Source organism: Microcaecilia unicolor, chromosome 4 (genome assembly GCF_901765095.1).
Source record: "Microcaecilia unicolor chromosome 4, aMicUni1.1, whole genome shotgun sequence".
Classification (NCBI taxonomy): domain Eukaryota; kingdom Metazoa; phylum Chordata; class Amphibia; order Gymnophiona; family Siphonopidae; genus Microcaecilia; species Microcaecilia unicolor.
The window spans coordinates 355393104-355418169 of record NC_044034.1 but is presented as its reverse complement, the minus strand read 5'-3'; the positions used below and the strand labels follow the sequence as shown (position 1 = coordinate 355418169).

The 25066-nt window shown below is 42.9% G+C and overlaps 1 protein-coding gene across 1 annotated transcript in view; it reads right to left on the bottom strand.

Annotated features, from left to right (window-relative positions):
- Window positions 1-14009: 14009 nt before the first annotated feature.
- The window catches only part of EIF1AX (eukaryotic translation initiation factor 1A X-linked), a 35193-nt gene continuing 24136 nt past the window's right edge, over window positions 14010-25066 (bottom strand). Inside the window, exons 4-7 of the mRNA XM_030202263.1 lie at window positions 21885-21935; window positions 17663-17744; window positions 17486-17577; window positions 14010-15504 (exon numbers count right to left, since the gene is read on the bottom strand). Coding sequence (XP_030058123.1) covers window positions 15499-15504; window positions 17486-17577; window positions 17663-17744; window positions 21885-21935 — 231 coding nt within the window. The 3' untranslated portion in view covers window positions 14010-15498. The remainder of the gene's footprint in view (window positions 15505-17485; window positions 17578-17662; window positions 17745-21884; window positions 21936-25066) is intronic.

The window sequence follows — 25066 nt, the reverse complement described above, 5'->3', positions numbered from 1 at the left end:
TGGAGTTGGCAGTGGTGGAGAAGGGTACTGAGAGGAGGGATTTGTCCTGTGAACGGAGGTTTCGGGTGGGAACATAAGGGGAGATGAGGGTAGAGAGGTAGTGAGGGGCAGCAGATTGAGTACATTTGTAGGTAAGAAGGAGGAGCTTGAACTGAATGTGGTATCGGATTGGAAGCCAGTGAAGTGACCTGAGAAGAGGGGTGATATGAGTATATCAGTTCTGGCGGAATATAAGACGTGCAGCAGAGTTCTGAACAGATTGAAGGGGGGATAGATGTCTAAGTGGGAGTCCGGTGAGGAGTAAGTTGCAGTAGTTGAGTCGGGAGGTAATGAGAGCGTGGACGAGAGTTCGGGTGGTGTGTTCAGAGAGGAAAGGGCGAATTTTGCTGATGTTGAAGAGGAAGAAGCGACAGGTCTTGGCTATCTGCTGGATGTGTGCTGAGAAGGAGAGGGAGGAGTCGAAGATGACTCCGAGGTTGCGGGCAGATGAGACGAGGAGGATGAGGGTGTTATCCACTGAGATAGAAGGAGGAAGAGGAGAAGTGGGTTTTGGTGGAAAGACGATGAGCTCAGTCTTGGACATGTTCAGTTTCAGGTGGTGGTTGGACATCCATGTAGCAATGTCGGTTAAGCAGGCTGATACCTTTGCCTGGGTCTCCGCGGTGATGTCTGGTGTGGAGAGATACAGCTGGGTGTTGTCCACATAGAGATGATACTGGAAGCCATGAGATGAGATGAGGGAGCCCAGGGAAGAGGTGTAGATTGAGAAGAGAAGGGGTCCAAGGACAGATCCCTGGGGAACACCAACAGATAGCGGGATGGGGGTGGAGGAGGATCCATGGGAGTGAATTCTGAAGGTGCGGTGGGAGAGATAGGAGGAGAACCAGGAGAGGACAGAGCCCTGGAACCCGAATGAGGACAGTGTGGCAAGGAGTAGATCATGATTGACAGTGTCAAAAGCGGCGGATAGATCGAGGAGGATGAGGATGGAGTAGTGGCCTCTGGATTTGGCAAGGAACAGGTCATTACAGACTTTAGAGAGTGCTGTTTCTGTCGAGTGTAGAGGGCGAAAACCGGATTGAAGTGGATCGAGGATGGCATGAGAGGAGAGAAAATCAAGGCAGCGGCTGTGAACGGCACGCTCAAGTATTTTGGAGAGGAAGGGTAGGAGGGAAATGGGGCGGTAGTTGGAGGGACAGGTAGAGTCAAGTGATGGTTTTTTGAGGAGAGGTGTGACTACGGCGTGCTTGAAGGTGTCAGGGACAGTTGCAGTGGAGAGAGAGAGGTTGAGGATATGACAGATGGAGGGGGTGACAGTATGAGAGATGGTGTTAAGTAAGTTGGTGGGGATGGGATCAGAGGAACAGGTGGTACTTTTCGAGCAGGAAAGAAGGCGAGCGGTTTCCTCCTCGGTGATGTCCGGAAAGGAGGAGAAAGAGGCCTGGGTTGGTTAGTCGAGGGTTGAAGGGTGAAAAGGAGGAGATGGTTTGGTAGTGAACTCAAGGTTGATCTTTTGCACCTTGTCGCGGAAGTAATCGGCCAGTGATTGAGGGGAGAGTGAGGGGGGGTAGGAGCGGAGAGCACTTTGAGGAGGGAGTTAAGGGTGGCGAAGAGACGACGGGGGTTGGAGCTGAGAGAATTGTTCAGTTGGGTGTAATAGTCCTGTTTGGCAAGGAATAGGAAGGAGTGGAGGGAGGATAGCATGAATTTGTAGTGAAGGAAATCTGAATGGGTGCGAGATTTCCTCCAGAGGCGTTCGGCAGATTGGGTGCAGGAACAAAGGTAGCGGATGCAAGGGGTCAGCCAAGGCTGGGGATTAGTACGCCATGAGGCATATTTTCAAAGCACTTAGCCTTCCAAAGTTCCATAGAAACCTATGGAACTTTGGAAGGCTAAGTGCTTTGAAAATATGCCTATTTGTGGGACGGGAGGTGGATGGAGCGAAGGTGTCCAGAGCAGAGGAGAGAGTGACATTGTATGCGGAGACAGCCTTGTCGACAGACTCGGAGGACAAGATGGAGGGGAGGAGATTGGAGATACAAGAGGATAAGGTGGGAGGGTCAATAGCCTGGAGATTCCTGGAGGTAGTGGTTAGAGTTGGACGGGGCTGAGGTGGGGTGTGAAGAAGTGTGAAGGTGATCAGGTGATGATCCGAGATAGGAAGAGCTGAAGTGTGGAAATTGGAGGGGGAGCCGGAGGAGGAGAGGACGAGGTCAAGACAGTGGCCGTCTCGGTGAGTCGAGGCGGTGGAGCATAGCTGGAGGTTGAAGGAGGATGTTAGAGTGAGGAACTGAGACGCGTGAGGGTCGGATTGGTCATCAACGTGTATGTTAAAGTCTCCGAGAATGAGTGACGGAGATGAGGGTTCAAGAAAAACGGAAAGCCAGGCATCGAAGTCGGTGAGGAAGGAAGAGAGGGATTTATTAGGGGGGCGGTAAATGACTGCCACTCTGAGTGGCAATGGGTAGAATAGCCGGATGGAGTGTGCTTCAAAGGATGAGAAGCAGTGAGACTGCGGTAGGAGAGGGGTTGGAAACTACAGGAGGGCGAAAGTAGTAGCCCGACGCCTCCACTGCGGCCAACTGGGCGGGGAGTGTGGGAGAAGAGATAGCCTCCATGGCAAAGGGCCGCGACTGAGGCCGAGTCGTCCGGGGAGAGCCAGGTTTCAGTTAGGGTGAGCAGTTGAAGGGAACGAGAGATGAAGAGATCGTGGGTGAAGGGCAGTTTGTTGCAGACCGAGTGGGCATTCCAGAGGGCACAAGAGAAGGGGAGGGAAGAGAGGGGGAGGAGGAGGATAGAGACGAGATTGGAGACATCGTCTCTAGCCTTCCCTCCCTTCGTGAGTTTGTTCCCGCGGAGTCCCGCCTCCTGATGTCATTTCCTCGAGGGCGGGACTCTGCGGGAACGAACTCACAAAGGGAGGGAAGGCTAGAGACTGGCAGGGCTTTGAAATGACGCGGCCGCTGGGACGGAGGAAAATTAAAAAAGACTTAAACCACGCAGGGTGGCAAGAAGAAAAAGGGGGATGTTGGGGGGAGAAGAGGGTGGGCAGGTGGCCATAAATGGGAGGGGGATGGTGCGAAGGAAAATTGCTGGACAGGGGCAGGGTGGTAGAAGAGAGAAAGGAGATGGACAGTATGTGCGGACAGACAAATTGGGGCAGTCTAGATTCCTGGGTAGAGTTGAAATGGTTAGGTGCCGAAGGTGACATTGAAGAGATGGGCTTTGAGCAAGGATTTGAAGATGGGCAGGGAGGGGGCTTGGCGTATGGGCTGAGGAAGTTTATTCCTTCTTTCCTCCTCGAAATGCACCACCTGTTCCTCTGACCCCATCCCCACCAACTTACTCAACACCATCTCTCCTACCATCACCCCCTCCATCTGCCATATCCTCAACTTCTCTCTCTCCACTGCAACCGTCCCTGACACCTTCCAACATGCTGTAGTCACACCACTCCTCAAAAAATCATCACTTGACCCTACCTGTCCCTCCAACTATCGCCCCATCTCCCTCCTACCCTTCCTCTCCAAGACACTTGAATGCGCCGTTCACAGCCGCTGCCTCGATTTTCTCTCCTCTCATGCCATCCTCGATCCGCTTCAATCTGGTTTTCGCCCTCTACACTCGACAGAAACGGCACTCACTAAAGTCTGTAGTGACCTGTTCCTTGCCAAATCCAAAGGCCACTGCTCCATCCTCATCCTCCTCGACCTATCCGCTGCTTTTGACACTGTCAATCATAACTTACTTCTTGCCACACTGTCTTCATTTGGGCTCCAGGGCTCTGTCCTCTCCTGGTTCTCCTCTTATCTCTCCCACCGTACCTTCAGAGTACACTCTCATGGTTCTTCCTCCACCCCCATCCCGCTCTCTGTTGGAGTTCCTCAGGGATCTGTCCTTGGACCCCTTCTCTTTTCGATCTATACCATTTTTACCATCTGATTGCAGAATGTATCAAAATGGGGCATCAAAAATCCAGGGCCAGCCTAAGATCTCCTTCATTGAACTGGGTTGCTTGGAAGCTCTATGAGTCAGCCCTGGCATGTGCTTCTATGAAGTCATGTAAGAGACTTCCAATTTTTAATGCCAGGGCAGGTTAAGCCGTTTCCATCTTGGTAAGAAAATACACCTAAATTCTCCTCTGCTTAGCAACGGATGAAGCTTCATCCACAGATTATCTGTGACAGACCTACATCCTTAGCCCTGTAACAGCTGCATCTTTCCAGTGGGTGGGGAAGCCCTGCCATTATTTCACCACATAAGTCAAGATAATGGAAACAATACAGCAAAAAATGGGTTCTGGTAACAATACTTTTCCTTTCCACCAAGACCTGCATTTGGGATTTCAGCTCTCCAATAGATGATTTACTGGGAGCAAATAAAATAATTATTTGACTTCTTCGAATACAGAGAGACAGAGTAAGTTCTTACTTAAATATTCTCCATAAGAACGGATATGTGCGTCAAGACATCAAAGGCTAAAAAAACTAATGCTATTCTCTTGATAGTTTCTGAATATGAATTCCAGTAAAATATTGTATTTCTACTGTCTCTTAATGTAGGAAGACAATCTTTAAACATGAAGACAAAAACCTCAATTAACTAATAGTATTTACCTTTGACAATTGATTGGGGGAGGGATTAAGTATATCCCTTTAAGACCTGGGAAGGAACAGAGGCAGGGAGATGATGGGAGAAGAGGGGAGGGGGAGAGGGAAGGAACAAAGGGATGGTTTGGGGTCAGAAGACAGAAGGTTCAAAATAAATCAAAGACTATAGATAGTAAAGAGTGGGGGGTGGGGTGGGGGTTGTGCAGGAATACAGTAAATATATTGTGGTTGGGGATTGTTTAATGTTAGTTTAATATTGTTATTGGATGTTGATATTGATTCGCATGTATAAAATGTAAGATAAGTACATAAGTGTTGCCATACTGGGAAAGGCCAAAGGTCCATCAAGCCCAGCATCCTGTTTCCAACAGTGGCCAATCCAGGTCACAAATACCCAGCAAGATCCCAAAAATGTACAAAACATTTTATGCTGTTTGTCCCAGACCCAACTCCAATTTAATAATGGTCTATGGACTTTTCCTTTAGGAAGCCGTCCAAACCTCTTTTAAACTCCGCTAAGTTAACTGCCTTTACCACATTCTGTGGCAACGAATTCCAGAGTTTAATTACACATTGAGTGAAGAAACATTTTCTCCGATTCGTTTTAAATTTACTACATTGTAGCTTCATCGCATGCCCCCTAGTCCTAGTATTTTTGGAAAGCGTAATCAAACGCTTCACATCTACCCGTTGAACTCCACTCATTATTTTATCAACCTCTATCATTTCTCCCCTCAGCCGCCTTTTCTCCAAACTGAAGAGCCCTAGCCACTTTAGCCTTTCCTCATAGGAAAGTCGTCCCATCCCCTTTATCATTTTCGTCACCCTTCTCTGCACCTTTTCTAATTCCACTATATCTTTTTTGAGATACCGTGACCAGAATTGGACACAATATTTGAGGTGCGATACAAAGGCATTATAACATCCTCATTTTTGTTTTCCATTCCTTTCCTAATAATACCTAACATTCTATTTGCTTTCCGAGCCGCAGCAGCACACTGAGCAGAAGGTTTCAACGTATCATCAACGACGACACCTAGATCCCTTTCTTGGTCTGTGACTCCTAACATGGAACCTTGCATGACATAGCTATTATTCGGGTTCCTCTTTCCCACATGCATCACTTTGCACTTGCTCACATTAAACGTCATCTGCCATTTAGACGCCCAGTCTCGTAAGGTCCTCTTGTAATTTTTCACAATCTTCTCTCAATTTAACAACTTTGAATAACTTTGTGTCATCAGCAAATTTAATTACCTCACTAGTTACTCCCATCTCTAGGTCATTTATAAATATGTTAAAAAGCAGCGGTCCCAGCACAGAGCCCTGGAGAACCCCACTAACTACCCTTCTCCATTGAGAATACTGACTATTTAACCCTACTCTCTGTTTTCTATCTTTTAACCAGTTTTTAATCCACAACAGAATACTACCTCCTATCCCGTGACTCTCCAATTTCCTCTGGAGTCTTTCACGAGGAACTTTGTCAAACGCCTTCTGAAAATCCAGATACACAATATCAACTGGCTCACCTTTATCCACATGTTTGTTCACCCCTTCAAAGAAATGTAGTAGATTGGTGAGGCAAGATTTCCCTTCACTACTACTACTACTACTACTACTACTTAACATTTCTAAAGCGCTACTAGGGTTACGCAGCGCTGTACAATTAACACAATAGTCTCTACCATTTTGCCCGGCACCGACATCAGACTCACCGGTCTATAATTTCACGGATCTCCTCTGGAACCTTTATTTTAAAAATCGGCGTTACATTGGCCACCCTACAATCTTCCGGTACCACACTCGATTTTAAGCATAAATTACATATTACAATAGCTCCGCAAGCTCATTTTTCAGTTCTATCAGTAATCTGGGATGAATACCATTTGGTCCAGGAGATTTGCTACTCTTCAGTTTGTAGAACTGCTCCATTACATCCTCCAGGTTTACAGAGAATTCATTAAGTTTCTCCGACTCGTCAGCTTCGAATACCATTTCTGGCACCGGTATCCCACCCAAATTTTCCTTGGTGAAGACTGAAGCAAAGAATTAATCTCTCTGCTACGACTTTGTCTTCCCTGATCGCCCCTTTTACTCCTCGGTCATCTAGCGGTCCAACTGATCCTTTTGCCGCTTTCCTGCTTTTAATATACCTAAAAAAAAATTTTTACTATGTGTTTTTGCCTCCAACGCAATCTTTTTTTCAAAGTCCCTCTTAGCCTTCCTTATCAGCACTTTGCATTTGACTTGACATTCCTTATGCCATTTCTTATTATTTTCAGTCGGTTCCTTCTTCCATTTTCTGAAGGATTTTCTTTTAGCTCTAATAGCTTCTTTCACCTCACTTTTTAACCATGCCGGTTGTTGTTTGGTCTTTTGTCATCCTTTTTTAATACACGGAATATATTTGGCCTGGGCTTCCAGGATGGTGTTTTTGAACAGCATCCACGCCTGATGTAAACTTTTGACCCTCGCAGCTGCTCCTCTAAGTTTTTTTTTCATCGTTCTTCTCATTTTATCATAGTCTCCTTTTTTAAAGTTAAACGCTAACACATTTGATTTCCTATGAATACTTACTTCAAGGCTAGTATCAAATTCGATAATATTTTTGATCACTGTTATCAAGCAGCCCCAGCACCATTATCTCCCTACCAGATCATGCGCTCCACTAAGGACTAGGTCTAGAATTTTTCCTTCTCTCGTCGGCTCCTGTACCAGCTGCTCCATAAAGCTGTCCTTGATTTCATCAAGGAAGTTTACCTCCCTAGCGTGCCCCGATGTTACATTTACCCAGTCAATATCGGGGTAATTGAAATCACCCATTATTATTGTGTTGCCCAGTTTGCCCAGTTTGTTTGCGTTCCTAATTTCCTTTAACATTTCTGCATCCATCTGTTCATCCTGGCCAGGCGGATGGTAGTGCACTCCTATCACTATCCTTTTCCCCTTTACACATGGAATTTCAATCCACAATGATTCCAAGAAGTGTTTTGTTTCCTGCAGAAATTTCAATCTATTTGATTCAAGGCTCTCATTAATATACAATGCTACCCCTCCACCAATTCGATCCACCCTATTACTATGATATAATTTGTACCCCAGTATGACAGTGTCCCACTGGTTATCCTCCTTCCACCAGGTCTCAGAGATGCCTATTATATCTAATTTTTCATTTAGTGCAATATATTCTAACTCCCTTCTTATTTCTTAGGCTCCTGGCATTCGCATTTAGACATTTCAAACTATGTTTGTTATTCCTATTTACATCATGCTTAGTACTTGACAGTATTAATTTGCAATCTTTTGTCTGATTTTTTATTTTTATTTGACACCTGATCTACTACGGTCTCTTTTGCAACCTCACTATCAGGATACCCTATCGTCCCTGTTTTGGTGATATCTTTGAAAGATACCTTATCCCAAACCATGCGGTTTTGAGCGTCTGTCAGCCTTCCCCCCATTTCTAGTTTAAAATCTGCTCTATCTCCTTTTTAAATGCTGATGCCAGCAGCCTGGTCCCATCCTGGTTAAGGTGGAGCCCATCCTTTCGGAATAGGCTCCCCCTTCCCCAGAATGTTACCCAATTAATTATAAGTAATTATTTTTCACTTTAGCCTGAACATGCAACCTCTTGTAAATGCTAATGTGTTGAATTAGTTACCCATGAAGAAAACAGACAGTTCTGCAGAGCGTGCTGTTCAATGCATGTCTTAACTCATCTGGTTTTGTGTCATTCTTCTCAGGCAAAAATCTCGTGTTTTGTGCTGGGAGAGAAGTTTATTCATCACTAAAGAATGTTGCTTACCTGCCCATCTGAACTGGCAACAGTTTGTAAGAAATCAACATAAAGTTGTCAGAAGGTTTGAAGGTGACTGTAGTCAAAAAAATTTCCTTTAGACAATTTGGAAACATTTGTATTCAAGCAGTTATATGTTTTTGGAAAGGTTACCCAATAGGAATGGGCAGCCAGAAAATTTTCATGTTTTTTAGTTTTTTGTTCCGGTATGAATGTCATCAGAAGTGTGCACATAGGGCCGGATTCTGTAGATGATACCTAAACTTAGGCACCAGAAAGATCTGTGTGAAGCCCGTATTCTTGAAGATCAATTAGACTTTCACCAACACATTACTAGAATTATACAATCAATAGAAATCAAACAAAATAAAACATGGAAAAGAAAAGAAGATGATACCTTTTTTAATGGACATAACTTAATACATTTCTTGATTAGCTTTCGAAGGTTGCCCTTCTTCTTCAGATCGGAAATAAGCAAATGTGGTAGATTACAGTATATATAAGTGAAACATCCAAGCATTTCAGTGATAGTCTAACAGGATGGGGGTGTATAGGTGAGAGGAGGGTGATAAACAGAGCAATATAATTTTATGGTTTATAACGGGCTAGATTCGAAAAATCACTATGCATTGCGGAGATCATACACAGACCACTGAACCCTGAGGCAGGTCTTCGAAACGGCGGCCATCGTTGGTTGTGGTCAGAGTGTAAGAAGGATTCGCATGCCTAGACATCTGATAAAGCTAAGTAATGTCTGGTGTTGATTTGAATGTATTAAGCGATTTATTAGAAAACGAAAGACAAAAGTAAAGGAATATAATTGAAAAAAATACTAGAAATTAGTAACACACACACAGAGGTTTTCTGGACAATGATGAAGAAGCCCAGCCCCCGAAGTTTGTAGATATGCTGGGGGCTTCTCGAGGCCTTTCCTCTGTTCTTCAGTCAGACCTTTTGATGCATATTATTGTGAATCTCCTAATTTTCTAGATTGACATTAATTTGGTTAAAGAGATTACCTCGTATATACATTTATAGTCTAAAATCATATGTCTTAACATTAGCTCCCATTAATAACTACATCTCTTAGTCTCAAATCTTGCAAAGACTGAGATTCTGTGGGTTAGTCAACCTTTGCTTCCAGAGCATACTGTTGTTAAAATAGATGATTGTGAAATTTCTGTTTGGACTGAAGTACAGAGTCTTGGAGTTTTGTTGGACTCTGAGTTAACGTTTAAACCTTACATTAAGGAAGTGGTGAGAATTTTTTAATAGCAGTTGGATAGGAGGATTCACTATAAATCCTTTGCAGATTTTCATATAGTTCTATGATTCTTTGTTAGTAGGACTACTGCAGACCCCACTTGTGTGGATTACTGGGTAGTTCACTTCAAGGATTGCAGCTGGGTTGGTTGCACATTGTGTATCTCGAGAACGTTTCTCTGGTTCCTGAGCATTGCCTTGGCTTTCTATTTTTGTCAAGATTATTTTTTCCCCCATCGATTGATTGGGTTTTATTAAATGCCTTGGTGAAGAGATTCATCTATTTAAAATTTGCAATTTTGTTCTGTATCATGGCTCTCCATCTTATTTAGCAAACTTATCGATTAGTCCACAGACTATACACTCTGTTAGATCTAGTGGGAAAAATGTTATGGCAGGAGTTCTTAACATTTTTTGTGCCATGGACCCCTTAGAGAGTCTGGTGAAAGTTAAGAACCCCTTCTCAGAATACAAAAAAATAATATACATATAGATTATATTACAAATGATTATGCTCAAATACAGTTATCAGAATATTTAAAAAAACAAACATGCATTGACCACTATCAACTACACATTTTCAGTGAACAAGGTAATTTATAAGTAAATGTATTCTGGTGTTGCTGTTTTAGGGTATAATCATTTTAGATGGTGAGGTTTATTGAAGTTAAACTGTTTTGGAGTCTAGAGGCCATAAATTAAATTCTAGCCTATATTCATTATTGGATGAAAAGCTAAATTTCAGTCAGAGGTAAGGGAAAATAAAATTGTACGTTTTTTCCCCATCCACAGAACACAGCTTAAGAACCCCTGCAAAATGGGTTCCTCTAGTGCAGGTAGCCCATTTGGCTATTATTTTAAAGGCTCCCTATTTGTGGAAATCAAATTATTCCCTCTTTCAGAAGAAATTGAAAAGTATATTTATGCAAGCTTTTGATCACTCTGACTTGGAGTTGCTTTTTATTATGATGTATTGTTTTGTTTTACTCTGCTAAGATTGATATTAAAGATTATGCTCAGTGTGCTGCTGTGGCTAAGAAAGCAAATAGAATGTTAGGTATTATTAGGAAAGGAATGGAAAACAAAAATGAGGATGTTATAAATGCCTTTGTATCGCTCCATGGTGCGACCGTACCTCAAATATTGTGTTCAATTCTGGTCGCCACATCTCAAAAAAGATATAGTGGAATTAGAAAAGGTGCAGAAAAGGCCAACGAAAATGATAAAGGGGATGGGACGACTTCCCTATGAGGAAACGCTAAAGTGGTTAGGGCTCTTCAGCTTGGAGAAAAGGCGGCTGAGGGGAGATATGATAGAGGTCTAATAAAATAATGAGGAGTTGAACGGGTAGATGTGAAGTGTCTGTTCACGCTTTCCAAAAATACTAGGACTAGGGGGCATGCGATGAAGCTACAATGTAGTAAATTTAAAACAAATCGGAGAAACGTTTTCTTCATTCAATGTGTAATTAAACTCTGGAATTCGTTGCCAGAGAATGTGGTAAACATAGTAAATGACAGCAAAAAAACACCTGCACGGTCCATCCAGTCTGCCCAACAAGATAAACTCATATGTGCTACTTTTTGTGTGTACCTTACCTTGATTTGTATCTGTCATTTTCAGGGCACAGACCGTATAAGTCTGCCCAGCACTATCCCCGCCTCCCAACCAGCAGCCCTGCCACCCAATCTCGGCTAAGCTTCTGAGGATCCATTCCCTCGGAACAGGATTCCTTTATGTTTATCCCCCGCGTTTGAATTCCGTTACCGTTTTCCTCTCCACCACCTCCCGTGGGAGAGCATTCCAAGCATCCACCACCCTCTGGCTATACTGGTAAAGGTGGTTAGCTTAGCGGAGTTTAAAAAAAGGTTTGGACAGCTTCCTAAAGGAAAAGTCCAGAGACCGTTATTAAATGGACTTGGGGAAAATCCACTATTTCTGGGATAAGCAGTATAAAATGTTTTGTACATTTTTTGGGATCTTGCCAGGTATTTGTGACCTGGATTGGCCACTGTTGGAAACTGGATGCTGGGCTCGATGGACCTTTGGTCTTTCCCAGTATGGCAATACTTATGTACTTATTTAACAGCTGCTCTACATGCCTATACTGCAAACAAGATGCCACAGTTCACACCTAATGGCACAGCAAAGAAAGGCATTTGCACTACTACAAGATGTTTTTAAATTATGAGAAATTTGCAATCTTCAAGGAAAGTGAAGATGAGAACATGCTCTCAGGACAGCATAAGGCATCCGTCATGCTTGGATTACACCCAGAGCGAATATAAACAAGCTGTCACAGCTCCATGCTTTCCAGAGCAATGCAACACATGAAGGGGTTCTTGCATTTGTGTCATTGCATGACTTTATCTCAGTTCCATATAAAGCTTTAAACTAGACGACACCAACTGGCAGGAGAAAAAAACCAATAAAGCCAACATATGGTGAGGACAGCTTGCAGACACAACCTCTCTGCTCCTTGGAAAACAAGATTGCTGGTCCCACGTACTCATGCTGGGTGGGAAGACACCTGCACATGTGCAGTGTGATGCTGCAAAAGGCTTCTTACGAGATAGAATTGAGTAGCATCCGCACCAAGGATCCGTCTGATGTCAACTCCCATTTGTGAGAACACACTGTCCTGCTTGTCCTCTGAGCACACCTGTTACTGGCAAGCAGCTTGACTTGCTCCGAGAACAAGCAGGATATATAGTCCTCATGCAAGAAAATCCCTAGATACAAGCTGCCTTAAAATAAAGGGGGAAATGAATAAAACATAACCAATGGACAACAACAAATGAAGGCAACCTGGAAATAAGAAGAGACTTCAAAGGATGGAGTTACAGTCTAAACCTCAGAGGATATGTGGCTTGGGGAAAAATGTTAGAATGATGATTGACTGGTTAAGGTGGCGCGCAAACCACATTTAGGCAGAACTTAAGATGCACCCCCATAAAAAAAAAAAAAACTGGAGTAGGGTGGATCAGTGTCTGCCTCCACATGCTGACATGACCACCAAAAATAATTTCTTGGTCAGCTACTTCAGATCACAAGATTCTTCTAGTTCAATAGGAGCTTTCCTCCTCTGGATCAGTACCATCAGTACCCCCCCCCCCCCCCCCCCCCCCCAAAAAAAAAAAAAAAAAATGGCAGGAAGCCATCAAAAGATGCAAGCCTGGCTTAAAATGAACAGGCTGTAGAGAGATGGTTTACTTTCTACATGGTAATATGGACCAGTTGCACCCTAATGGAGTAGGTTTTCAAACCTAATAAATGGGGAAGGTATTCAAGCAGCTTGTGTGGGATAGGAAAGGGGAATTTAGGACCCATCACCCCAAATGGCAAGTTTCTCTCACTTAAAACCAAAGACCTCTTCTGAAATTTCTCCAAGAAGCCAGAAGAATTAGATGTTGAACAAAATATGACCTTCTTAACACCAGGCAGTGAGGGCTGGAGACCTGATGTTGGGATGTAAGAGTTCCCTAACCTTAAACATGCAAAAATCGGGGTCCTGGCTTAGGAGCCCTTTTACAAAGCTGCGTAGGTACCTACGTGTGCCCAATGTGCATAAATTTGGAGTTACCACCTGGCTACCGCATGGCCTGTGCGGTAATTTCATTTTTGACGTGTCTGCTATGAACGCCAGAAAATATATTTTATTCTCTGGTACATGGTGAAAATTGGGAGTTAACTCCGACTTGACATGCGTAGGCAATTACTGCACGGTTAATGTGAGAGACCTTACCGCTAAGTCAATGGCTGGCGTTAAGGTCTGAGACCCAAAATGGACACGCGCAAATTTTTATTTTGCCGCAGATCCATTTTTGGCAAAAAATAAAAGAGAGCCCTTTTTACAGGTGCGCTGAAAAATGGATCTGCGCACACCCAAAACATGCGCCTACACTAGCACAGCCCACCTTAGTAAAAGGACCCTTTAATGAAAGATTATCACGAAAAGATTTTTCTAGATCCTTTATTACTGAAACAAGTAAACCTTTTTGGATCTTATTAACATCTTAAACAAAGAGTACTAATGAATCAACTGGAAAGTATCCAAGCTTTTGCACAAGCCATATTCACTTTTATTTTTAATCTTTATAAATCAGCCAATAAATAGTAATTATGAATTAAAAATTTCAGAAAAATGCTGTGCTTAACTTTGTACAATGTAGAGATTGTGTCAGCTTCAGTTCCCTTCAGGTTTCATTGAAACATACAATTTGACCAAGGGTTCCAACTTTCACATCCAACTGTATATCTAACAAGCTGGGTACACAGTCATTTTATTTTAGCAAAATATGTTAAAGTAAAAAAGACAAACAAGTAAAACATATGGATATATGTATGACATCTGTTTTTATTAAGCTTCATAGTCATGCTTCTTCCATTATGAAGGATATTTTTCATTATCTATTTTACTTCTCAGCTTATCTCTGAACAAAAATTACTCTTTAGAACGTCCTACATGAATTTTAGCTATTTCTCCCATTTACACAGTGTAATTTTTAAAGTTTACACATCCAATTACCAAACCGTACCACACAGTTCATTTAACTGAGTTACCTTCACACCATGAGGAAGATTTTAAAATGTTATTAGCATAAAAACAAGCATTATCTTTAAATGTACACTTCCCTCATCAGATCTAACTCAGATATCCAACACAAACAGAACATCTCAGTAATGCCTCTGAAGACTATATGGATACTAGAGAAACTGCAAATAGAAGAAATGGAAAAATATCAGATTTGGCATTTGAGCACCAAAAATACAGAAGCATTTCTCCTTTTTTTTTTTTTTAATCACGAGATCAAGATCCTTCTGTCAAGCTAGGAGGATCTAATTTGTAAGTCAAAGAAGGCCTCTGGATTGGAGGATGCGCCATCATTATCCAATTCCAACATACCTATATGAAATACAATACAGAATTATTTCCACAGTAAATACAATTTTTTTTTGCTAGTTTAACACAGTGTGAACGTCCTTGATGGCATACTGTAAAGCTACTATTCATAGGAGCCTTTCCATAATGTAAAAATATCATTCAAGATATACACGCAACACATCACATGTTAATTAGCTATTCACTTTTAAATCAGGAAAAAAAAATCTCCCCAAATCCCCAAAACCGTCTACACAGCAACAAGTGTTGAATGTATGAATGAAATATTCAGTAATTTGAGCACCACCCAGTGTTGAACTTTTGCAATTACTCTATACAGGATAACAGCAATATGAATTGACAGAAAATTGCTACTGATTGGAGACCTTGCCATCTTGGTGGCAAGATGTACAATCTTTTTGAAACAATGCATGTTTTGTATCAAAATGTGTAGAAAAATATTCCCATACTACTAAACATGAAAAACACAATATTACTAATTTAACTGCAAATCCTTGTTATCTGGAGTATTGATCTCTGTGAGCTAGCTAAGGGAAAGAATTCCCAGAGACATATCTAAGGACGGGACATAGAACTGAACAAAATATTTGAATCGAATATCCGTAATTTACCAGAAACTCAATTTTTATTTTAAAACAGTCTACAGAAATTGTAGGGATGAAATGTCATCATAATGTTTTACAGTAAATGTAGTTATGTCTTACACCCATGTGTGTAAACTAAATTAAACAAATAGCCCAGATGACAATGAATGTGATGCTTTCATTTTCTAGACAATCAATCCCAGCCTCTACACAAATATAAATACATTAAAACAAATATTGAAAATCATTTTATTGGGCACAAAGTGTCTTCAGTGGGAAGAGTTCACTCAGTATATTGTAGAATAATTGTGAAACTGGAATGGGATTAATCTTCACTCGTCAGATCTGTAAAGAAAAAATATATAAACCAAGTTTAGAGTACATTTTGGATATATTAAAAAAAGTATCAAATTAAAGCTTCACTTGACAACTACTACGCTTACATGAGTGATAATATCTAGGAGAAATTACTAATGATTTGGTTTATGTTGGCAAGAAGAATATCTTTGTGGGATACATACTTTGTAATGCTAAATAAAACCATCCCCTCTTAGGTGGCAGGCACAAGTAAAGCCAAGTGTAGTCACCTTCCACCCTTCCCTTCTCTCATTACTTTTAAGAATTATTTGAACAAAAGAAAATGAATTAGCCTGCAGTCCTAGAGAACCATTCTGCATGACTACTTAATACTGATTCCTACTCAGCAGCAGTACCCCTCAATTTTCCTCTGGAAACTTTATGAACATTAACTAAAAATCTTGCTTGACCTTTGTCACTATCTTGGTTATAAGCTCTGGGAAACGGTCTGGTATTTTTTATTAGGATTTATTTACCGCCTTTTTGAAGGAATTCACTCAAGGCGGTGTACAGTGGCGGTGGTAGTTGGATTAAGTACAAGATAAATAGAGGAAGGAGGACAATGTGCCTATCAGTAGAAGAAACAGAGAAATTTGGAGGACTAATGCAGAAAGCACCGATAAGAAAAAGGTCAAAATGTGGGGAAGATGGTGATAGTTTTCACTCTAGAAATCTGCACATTCATCGTCTCAAACCATGTTTTAACTATTGTTCCTTCTTCAAAGATCTAGAGATAAACAATACACTACTAAAGCAGTAAAGAACCAGAGAGCAGATTGGTCGACAACATCACATAAGGATCAGTCGCCATTATCTCAATACACTATTTATGTATTAGGATTTATTTACTGCCTCTTTGAAAGAATTCACTCAAGGTGGTGTACCGTAAGAATAAATCAAAGCAATAGACAATTACAGCAGTAAAAATATTCAAACAATACAAAGTATGGCATAGTATACTACTTACAATGTCAACACAATATGTAATAGAACACTTTACTAGACAGTGTAGGGTATAAACAAAGATGTTTGAAAAAATAAACCTACTACTATTAAACATTTCTATAGCGCTACTAGACTTACGCAGCGCTGTACAAATGAACATGAAAAAGACAGTCCCTGCTCAACAGAGCTTACACTCTAAATTGGAGAGATGAACAGACAGCTAGGGGTGGGGGAAATTGCAGTGGTAGGGGTGATAAGTGAGGGTGTTGAGTAAGAGAGTCATGGTTAGGAGTCGAAAGCAGTAGCAAAGAGGTGGGCTTTAAGCCTAGACTTGAAGACAGCCAGAGACTGAGCCTGACGTACTGGCTCAGGGAGTCTATTCCAGGCATAGGGAGCAGCGAGATAGAAGGAATGGAGCCGGGAGTTAGCAGTGGGGGAGAAGGGGGACGACAGGAGACATTTACCCAGCGAACGGAGTTCACGGGGAGGAGTGTAGGGAGAGATGAGAGCGGAAAGGTACTGAGGAACTGCGGTGATTTAACCAGAGCTGACATTGTGATGTCATAATGCCTCAGTCCACCAATGCCTAAGAGCCAACCTTATCAGTGATGTCACAATGGCTTGACTGTCCTATACTTGGCTCATACTACTACTATTAAACATTTCTATAGCGCTACTAGACTTACGCAGCGCTGTACAAATGAACATGAAAATACAGTCCCTGCTCAACAGAGCTTACAATCTAAATTGGACAGACGAACAGACAGCTAGGGGTGGGGAAATTGCAGTGGTAGGGGTGATAAGTGAGGGTGTTGAGTAAGAGAGTCATGGTTAGGAGTCGAAAGCAGTAGCAAAGAGGTGGGCTTTAAGCCTAGACTTGAAGACAGCCAGAGACTGAGCCTGACGTACCGGCTCAGGGAGTCTATTCCAGTTGGGATCCAGTTACAATCCAACTAATTTTTGAATTAAGAAATGAGGTTGCTCAGATTTCTAGAGATAAAGTACTCATGTTATTCCTACTTACATCATCAATATCTTCATCATCATCCCCAATATCATCAAACTGGATTTCATCATCATCACCAGGGCCAAATGTGTCCGTTTCATTGATTTTAGCTATAAAGAAATGACAGTGTAAAGGTGAAAATGCTTTCTGGTCACTGGCACTCAGAAATCTCATGCATAACCAAACTGCTCTTACCATGCTCTGGAAGTTCTCCATAGGCTTTTAGACTTCTGGCTTCATCTGCATTGTATTTTAGAATGACGTCAGCTTTGTTATCCTAGCACAAATAATGTATCTGAATGAACTGCTCCACACCAAGAAATTATACTCAATTTACTACTCTTACACATTTCCCCCTCCCCAAAGCACAATTTTGTATATTGCTTTACAACTGTTTAAAGAAAAATTGAAAGAATTTCATGCTCTCCAAATACAGATTCATACTTGCTACTATTTCAAGAATGTATTAATATTAACTTTTTTTTTTTTTTTTAGTTTTTTAGAACATCTTCTAGAAAAAATAAACAATTTCAGGAATGTTTCACTGGTTATATAGTTTTAAGCACATTATAGGTATAAAATGATTACTGCAGACTATTATACTCAGACTGGAAAAGCAAGCACCAGAAAAGGATTACGGGTGCAATGCTCTCACTTCCCAAAAATAACTTTCAAAAAGGAAACTGATAAAAAAAAAAGTGTGGGGGGGTGGGGGGGAATAGGAGCAGTTGCAGAAGTTAAGAATTTACATTTGGCATGGATACTGTTTAAAAATACCTTATCAGAAATCCAGATCAAAAATATTAAAGGTAGAAGGAAGGTCAAACAGCTGGCAGGGTTAAAACATAAGGTGAAAGAGGCTATTATAGCCAAAAAAACATCTTTCAAAAAGGAGAAAGGATATGAATGAAGGGGAGTGACAGAGTTGCCTAATGGTTAGTGCACTGTGCAGAGAAACTGGAGAACTGGGTTTAATTCACACTGCAGTTCCTTGTGACTCTGGGCAAGTCACTTAAACCTCCATTGCCCCAAGTACAAAAACAACCTCTAGGAGGGGAATCGTAGTACAGGACCTTGAACATCTCAGCCCTGGGCTCGTCCTCATCTCTAAATGAACAGGAATGGCAGCCGCCATTTCCCCGACAAAAGATAGAAAGGAAAGGCTCTCAGGTTCAGATTTTCTTCTTTCATCAGGAAAGGAGGAGACAGGTGGGATACCCTTGGACTCCCCCTCTGAGAAGTATCTTGTATCCTCAGACTCACAGGAGTGCTCCTTATTGGTGACAGTTAAGAACTCCTCATGGGAGACCAGAGACTGAGCCTGCCTCGATACAAAGGACCCACGCCCTCAAGCTGGGCTTCGAGGTGTCGGCTCCATCCTTGACTCTGGCGAAACTTCCTCCACCAACGTCAAAGGGATGCCAGCATGGGAGGCTGTTGATACCAAAGCCGCACATGACACTTGCATCAGTCCTCACTGCAGGTCGAGGGTCTTTGTGGGGCAGCAGGCACAAGCACTGCAGAAACTGATCCAGTCTGTTGTAAAAGCCTTGCTAACTGCTCATGGAACATGACCCAGATGTGCTCACTGAGACAGACCATCAGGAAAGGCTGGGGCGTCAGGTCAAAGACAGGCTGCTGAACTGCTAGGTTCGAAATGGGTGCAAGGTCCTGGCTGCATGGAGACCTGTGCATCAACACTTCTTATATGGAAGTGGTCCTCCTGGCACCAATGCTTCTCGAGGACGGGGGTTCCTTTGGCAACCTAGAGCTTTCGGCACCATGTGTCAAAGGGGAAATCAATGCTGATGCCGTTTGGCCTTTGCCCAATGCTGGTCATCCTCTGTGCCAATGAGAATGGGTCCGATTCAGACAGGTTGTGGGGGCCCTGCATAGCAGTCGGCATCGAGGCAGATGGAGACCCACCTGATGCATATCCATTCCCAGTGTTAGAAATAGGCATAGCAACCATATGGACCGATTTGATTTGCTTACTTTATTTTTTGTCTATTAGATTGTAAGCTCTTTGAGCAGGGACTGTCTTTCTTCTATGTTTGTGCAGCGCTCCGTACACCTTGTAGCGCTACAGAAATGCTAAATAGTAGTAGTAGTAGTAATGCAACTCTAGATGATGTCGAGACTCAGACCAGGCTCCAAAAGGTTTCTCGTTCAGCCTCTCTGGTCAGATGGGTTATTGTCTTCATATGAAGACACAACACAGTTGGAAGGGATATGCTCAGGCCCCAAGACACCAGGAATATCTTTGTCAGAGATGGTCCTATTGCACCAGGTACAGTGCTTAAAGCCATTGGGAACCTTCGATGACAGTGGAAGGGAAAAACAGTCATGGCCAAATCAAATGGCTCGATGGTGCCAGAAAAAAAGGGGCAAAGCACACAAAAAAATTAGGGACGAATGCCCATTGGAGCTCAGGCCTAAGAGGGCCTAAAAAGTGTGGGGGGAAAAAAACCCATCTAAACCGAAAAGGGACCAAAAAATATGGTGAAAGATGATTTAAAAAAAAAAAAAAAAAAAATCTCCCCAGGAAGGCACTATATGCTCTAAAAAACACACCTCACACACTGGACAGTGTGAGGAGCCACAGAAAGCACATCATCTCCTCACAATTGCCGAGAAGAAACTGATGGTCTCGCATGCTTGAGGTGGGCGGGCAGGCTCTCGTGCATGAGCGGTGGGGATGTTGTGCATGCTCTTAAAGCAGTTATTAGCTTTTTTTAATGCTCTGTTCCAGCGATGTGAATGATGTTACCCACATGCAAGAACATGGTCTGCTTGTCCTCGGAGAATGGAAAGTGCTTACCCAAATTGTAGTTGCACCTGAGTAAGTGCAAAAAGGTAACCACATAGGAAAGAATAGCCCAAACAGCAGCTAGGTTTCACTTAGAGGTCACCTCTTAGGAAAGAGATCCGAGTTTCACCGTGGGCGACACATTGAAATCTTCTGCTCATTGTGTGCCAGCAGCCAAAAGAGGCAAAAGAGCAAATGTTATGTTACAAATTATTTGGAAAACAACAGAAAATAAAATAAGAATATTCTTAAGGTCTCTCTCTCTCCTTGTTGCAACTGTTGTATCTCAAAAAGATATAGCAAAACCAGAAGAGGGTCAGCGAAGAGCAAAGGGGATGGACTGACTGAGGAATAGCTAAAGAGGTTAAGGTTTTTCAGCTTCAAGAAGAGACGACCGAGATCTAACAAAATCTTGAGTGGAATGGTATGGGTAGAATGCATATCAACTGTTTATTCTTTCAAAAAGTACAAAGACTAGGGGACATGCCAGGAAGTTCACTAGTAGAACACTTAAAATGAACTTAAAAATTTAGCACATAATTAAGCTTGAATTTGTTGCTGGAGGATGCGGTAAAAGCAGTTAGAATAGCTCTGTTCGAATCCATAAACTACTACTAAAAGCATACTTTTTTGGGGGTGGGGGGAGCTACTTCTTATTCATGGGTATAAGTAGAATGGAATCTTGCTATTTTAAGAGATCCTGTCAGGTATGTGTGACTTGAACTGACACTGTTGGAAACATACTGCGCTTGAAGGACCCTGGTCTGACCCTGTGTAAATTCTCATGTTCAGCGCTGCGTAACCCTAGTAGCGCTCTAGAAATGTTTAGTAGTAGTAGTTCTTAGGATATTATGTTTAACTAGTGATTTTTTAGCAACAACTTATTAATAGGTGTTTGGTAAAGCCCATTGTTAACATTCAATCCAAAAAGGATGGAAAGCCAGCAAGAAAATATTTAAAAATATTAAATGTAGCAAAAGCATGAAATATCTTTCAAACTCTCTCCTGGATTTGGTAAAGCCCACTGTCAACATTCAATCCAAACGGGAGCGAAAGCCAACAAGGAAAAATTAAAGACTAGTAAAAGAGGCCCGTTTCTGAGCAAATGAAACGGGCGCTAGCAAGGTTTTTGTCGGTAACACCCCTCCCCTCCCTCCCTGGCCAACCCCTTCGATGTTCTGCCATTGCTCCGCCCCCGTCATGACGTTTGACGCGAGGGTGGGGCCCAGAGCGATTTCCGACCCCGCCTCCCTCCCTGCCAACCCCTTCGTTGTTCTGCCATTGCTCCGCCCTCGAGGGCGGGGCCCGGAGCGATTTTGGTGGCTTCACCACCACGAACCTTCGAACCTTTTGAAGGAAGTCAAGGCTTGGCTTCACTGACGTCACTGTCCTCAGAACGTTGAGGGTGAGTTTTATTATAGTAGATATTAAATGTCTGGTAAAGCCCATTGTCAACTTTCAAGCCAAAAGGGAGGAAAAGCAAATACTAATCTAGAATATAAATTATCTTTCATTTCCTTCAGTTTTTTTTATATAGTATAGTAAAGTTTTATACACACAGATGAGACATCATAATTTAAAATGATAAATGTTATAGAAAGCACCCACCTGGTAATCTCTTAACCCAACCAATATAATATCGGACGTATTTATCCACACCTGAAAGTCAAAATATTAGGATTTATCAAAACAGTCAATTGACTAATCTAATTCTAGCAATGTGTTCAACTGATCCTTAGCGCAAAAAGTTTAAATTCAATCAGAAAGTAGCTGAGAAAGTACAACATGGATAACTGTAAATATAGAAATTGCATATCAACACTGATCAAAAGGAATTCTGATGAAAGCTGCCTGTATAAAACCACAGAGGCTATTCTGTCCCTCAAACAATCTGCGGTGTGGGGGACATTTTTGGTTATTTCAGAAGCTTCATTTGAATGATGCACAAACCTCACAAGGTGGACTCCATGTTTTATCTTTGTACAGAGCTAGAAACCTGATGTATCTACAGTAACACTGGATGATCAAAATGAATTAAGACACTACATTCTCCTCTGGTCCTGGTTTTTGGACAAAATGTATGCTAATGAATCTCACATATAGAAACCTAGTAAATCTTATCATATAAAGCCCATTTTTGTACACCAGTCTGTCTTGTTCCCCTGCCTACAATGTTTTAACTGGGAGGTACGTATTAACTATCAGCAGCAGCACAAACTTGATCAGCGCAAGATGATCACTCCTCCTCCACAACAGAAAAGTCTATAGCCTAAGCTCAGAAATTTTACACTAACCCCAATTATAACTAAGATGCACTAAATCCTCAATGTTTCATACTAACCATTCTCCCTATCTGCTTTTCTTGGAAGTTGATATCTCTGCAAGTTGGCCATGACTTCTATTTTTGACCCTTTACTCTTCCATGTGATTGAGCATATATGCTTCCATTTCTTAGGAGTAAAATCAAAAGCTCCATTATGTGAATCACTTTGGGCCCATTGGGGGGGGGGGGGGGGGGGGGGGGGTGGGGGGGCGGGTGGGTGGGGAGGGAAATAAGGCAATCCCCAACCAAAGTTCTCTTCTTTTCCATTCTTAGACTTATCTGGCATTTAACTCTTTGGAAATGCTTAAGCCAGGCTTTGACAAAATTTTTTTGTATTTAGGAGCCAGCCCCAAAACCTGGTTGAGACCTCTCTCAACCCTCTTCACCCACCACCACTGCCTCCTCTGAAGTCTATACCAGCTCCTTTATGGGTCCGATTTACCAAGGCTATTTTCTTCTTCCTTGCCCAAAGGAAAATTAAGCTTAGTAAATCAGGTCCTGAACACAGTTCTGAACACCAATGGAAAAAAAATACACTGCAGCAATCAACCCCCCATATCTCCTGTCAGTCTGACTCCCATCTCCCTTATATTGCCCACCCTTAGCAAGGCCTCATCACTCTGGAAGCAGTCACTTTCTACCCCCTCCCCTCAACCTACAGCCCAGTAAGCCAGTTGGCTGCCTCCACCCTCCCCAGACTATACCCTAGCAAGTCAGTTAGCTGCCCTCCACACCCTCCGTATTTAGTCAGCTGCCACAATAGTCCCAGCGCCTCTCTCCTCCTCTCCCTTTAACCCTCATGGCTGTTACCCCTTACCTTGCTCCTGGACAGCAAGAACTTTCTCCTATGTGCGTTGTGTATGAATCTGAGTCATGTGCTGCAAGAATTCTCATACTGATCTTGAGAAACCCGATATTAGCCCAACAGTTCCAGCGCAGCTCAGACTCAGAATGCACAAAGCACAGAAGATGAAATTCCTGCTCTGGCAGTGGTGATGTCAACCACAAAAATTGGGGACAACAATCTCAGGCACCAGAAACAAATTTCTAGTCACCATGGTGGACCTGGCACTTAGGATTTGTTGAGCCCTGGTTTAAGCAACCTTCTTAAGTAGCGCCTTCAGGGATTGGAGTAGGTAGCACAGTAGCTTTGCTCTGTCCCACTTCCTTCTTACGCTGTACAGTGTATGGAAAGAGCTCTTAGATAACTGGCATGATTCCTAATGCTTTCGAGATAAAGCGAATGCTACATACCTGTAGAAGGTATTCTCCGAGGACAGCAGGCTGATTGTTCTCACTGATGGGGTGACGTCCACGGCAGCCCCTCCAATCGGAAACTTCACTAGCAAAGTCCTTTGCTAGCCCTCGCGCGCCCGCGCGCACCGCGCATGCGCGGCAGTCTTCCCGCCCGAAACCGGCTCGAGCCGGCCAGTCCAGTATGTAGCAAGACAAACTCTTAAGGGAAGACACAACTCCAAAGGGGAGGCGGGCGGGTTTGTGAGAACAATCAGCCTGCTGTCCTCGGAGAATACCTTCTACAGGTATGTAGCATTCGCTTTCTCCGAGGACAAGCAGGCTGCTTGTTCTCACTGATGGGGTATCCCTAGCCCCCAGGCTCACTCAAAACAACAACATTGGTCAATTGGGCCTCGCAACGGCGAGGACATAACTGAGATTGACCTAAAAAATTTACCAACTAACTGAGAGTGTAGCCTGGAACAGAACAAACAGGGCCCTCGGGGGGTGGAGTTGGATCCTAAAGCCCAAACAGGTTCTGAAGAACTGACTGCCCGAACCGACTGTCACGTCGGGTATCCTGCTGCAGGCAGTAATGAGATGTGAATGTGTGGACAGATGACCACGTCGCAGCTTTGCAAATTTCCTCCATGGTGGCTGACTTCAAGTGGGCTACCGACGCTGCCATGGCTCTAACATTATGAGCCGTGACATGACCCTCAAGAGCCAGCCCAGCCTGGGCGTAAGTGAAGGAAATGCAATCTGCTAGCCAATTGGATATGGTGCGTTTCCCTACAGCCACTCCCCTCTTGTTGGGATCAAAAGAAACAAACAATTGGGCGGACTGTCTGTGGGGCTGTGTCCGCTCCAGATAGAAGGCCAATGCTCTCTTGCAGTCCAATGTGTGCAGCTGACGTTCAGCAGGGCAGGAATGAGGACGGGGAAAGAATGTTGGCAAGACAATTGACTGGTTCAGATGGAACTCCGACACAACCTTTGGCAGAAACTTAGGGTGAGTGCGGAGGACTACTCTGTTGTGATGAAATTTGGTGTAAGGGGCCTGGGCTACCAGGGCCTGAAGCTCACTGACTCTACGAGCCGAGGTAACTGCCACCAAGAAAATGACCTTCCAGGTCAAGTACTTCGGATGGCAGGAATTCAGTGGCTCGAAAGGAGGTTTCATCAGCTGGGTGAGAACGACATTGAGATCCCATGACACTGTAGGAGGCTT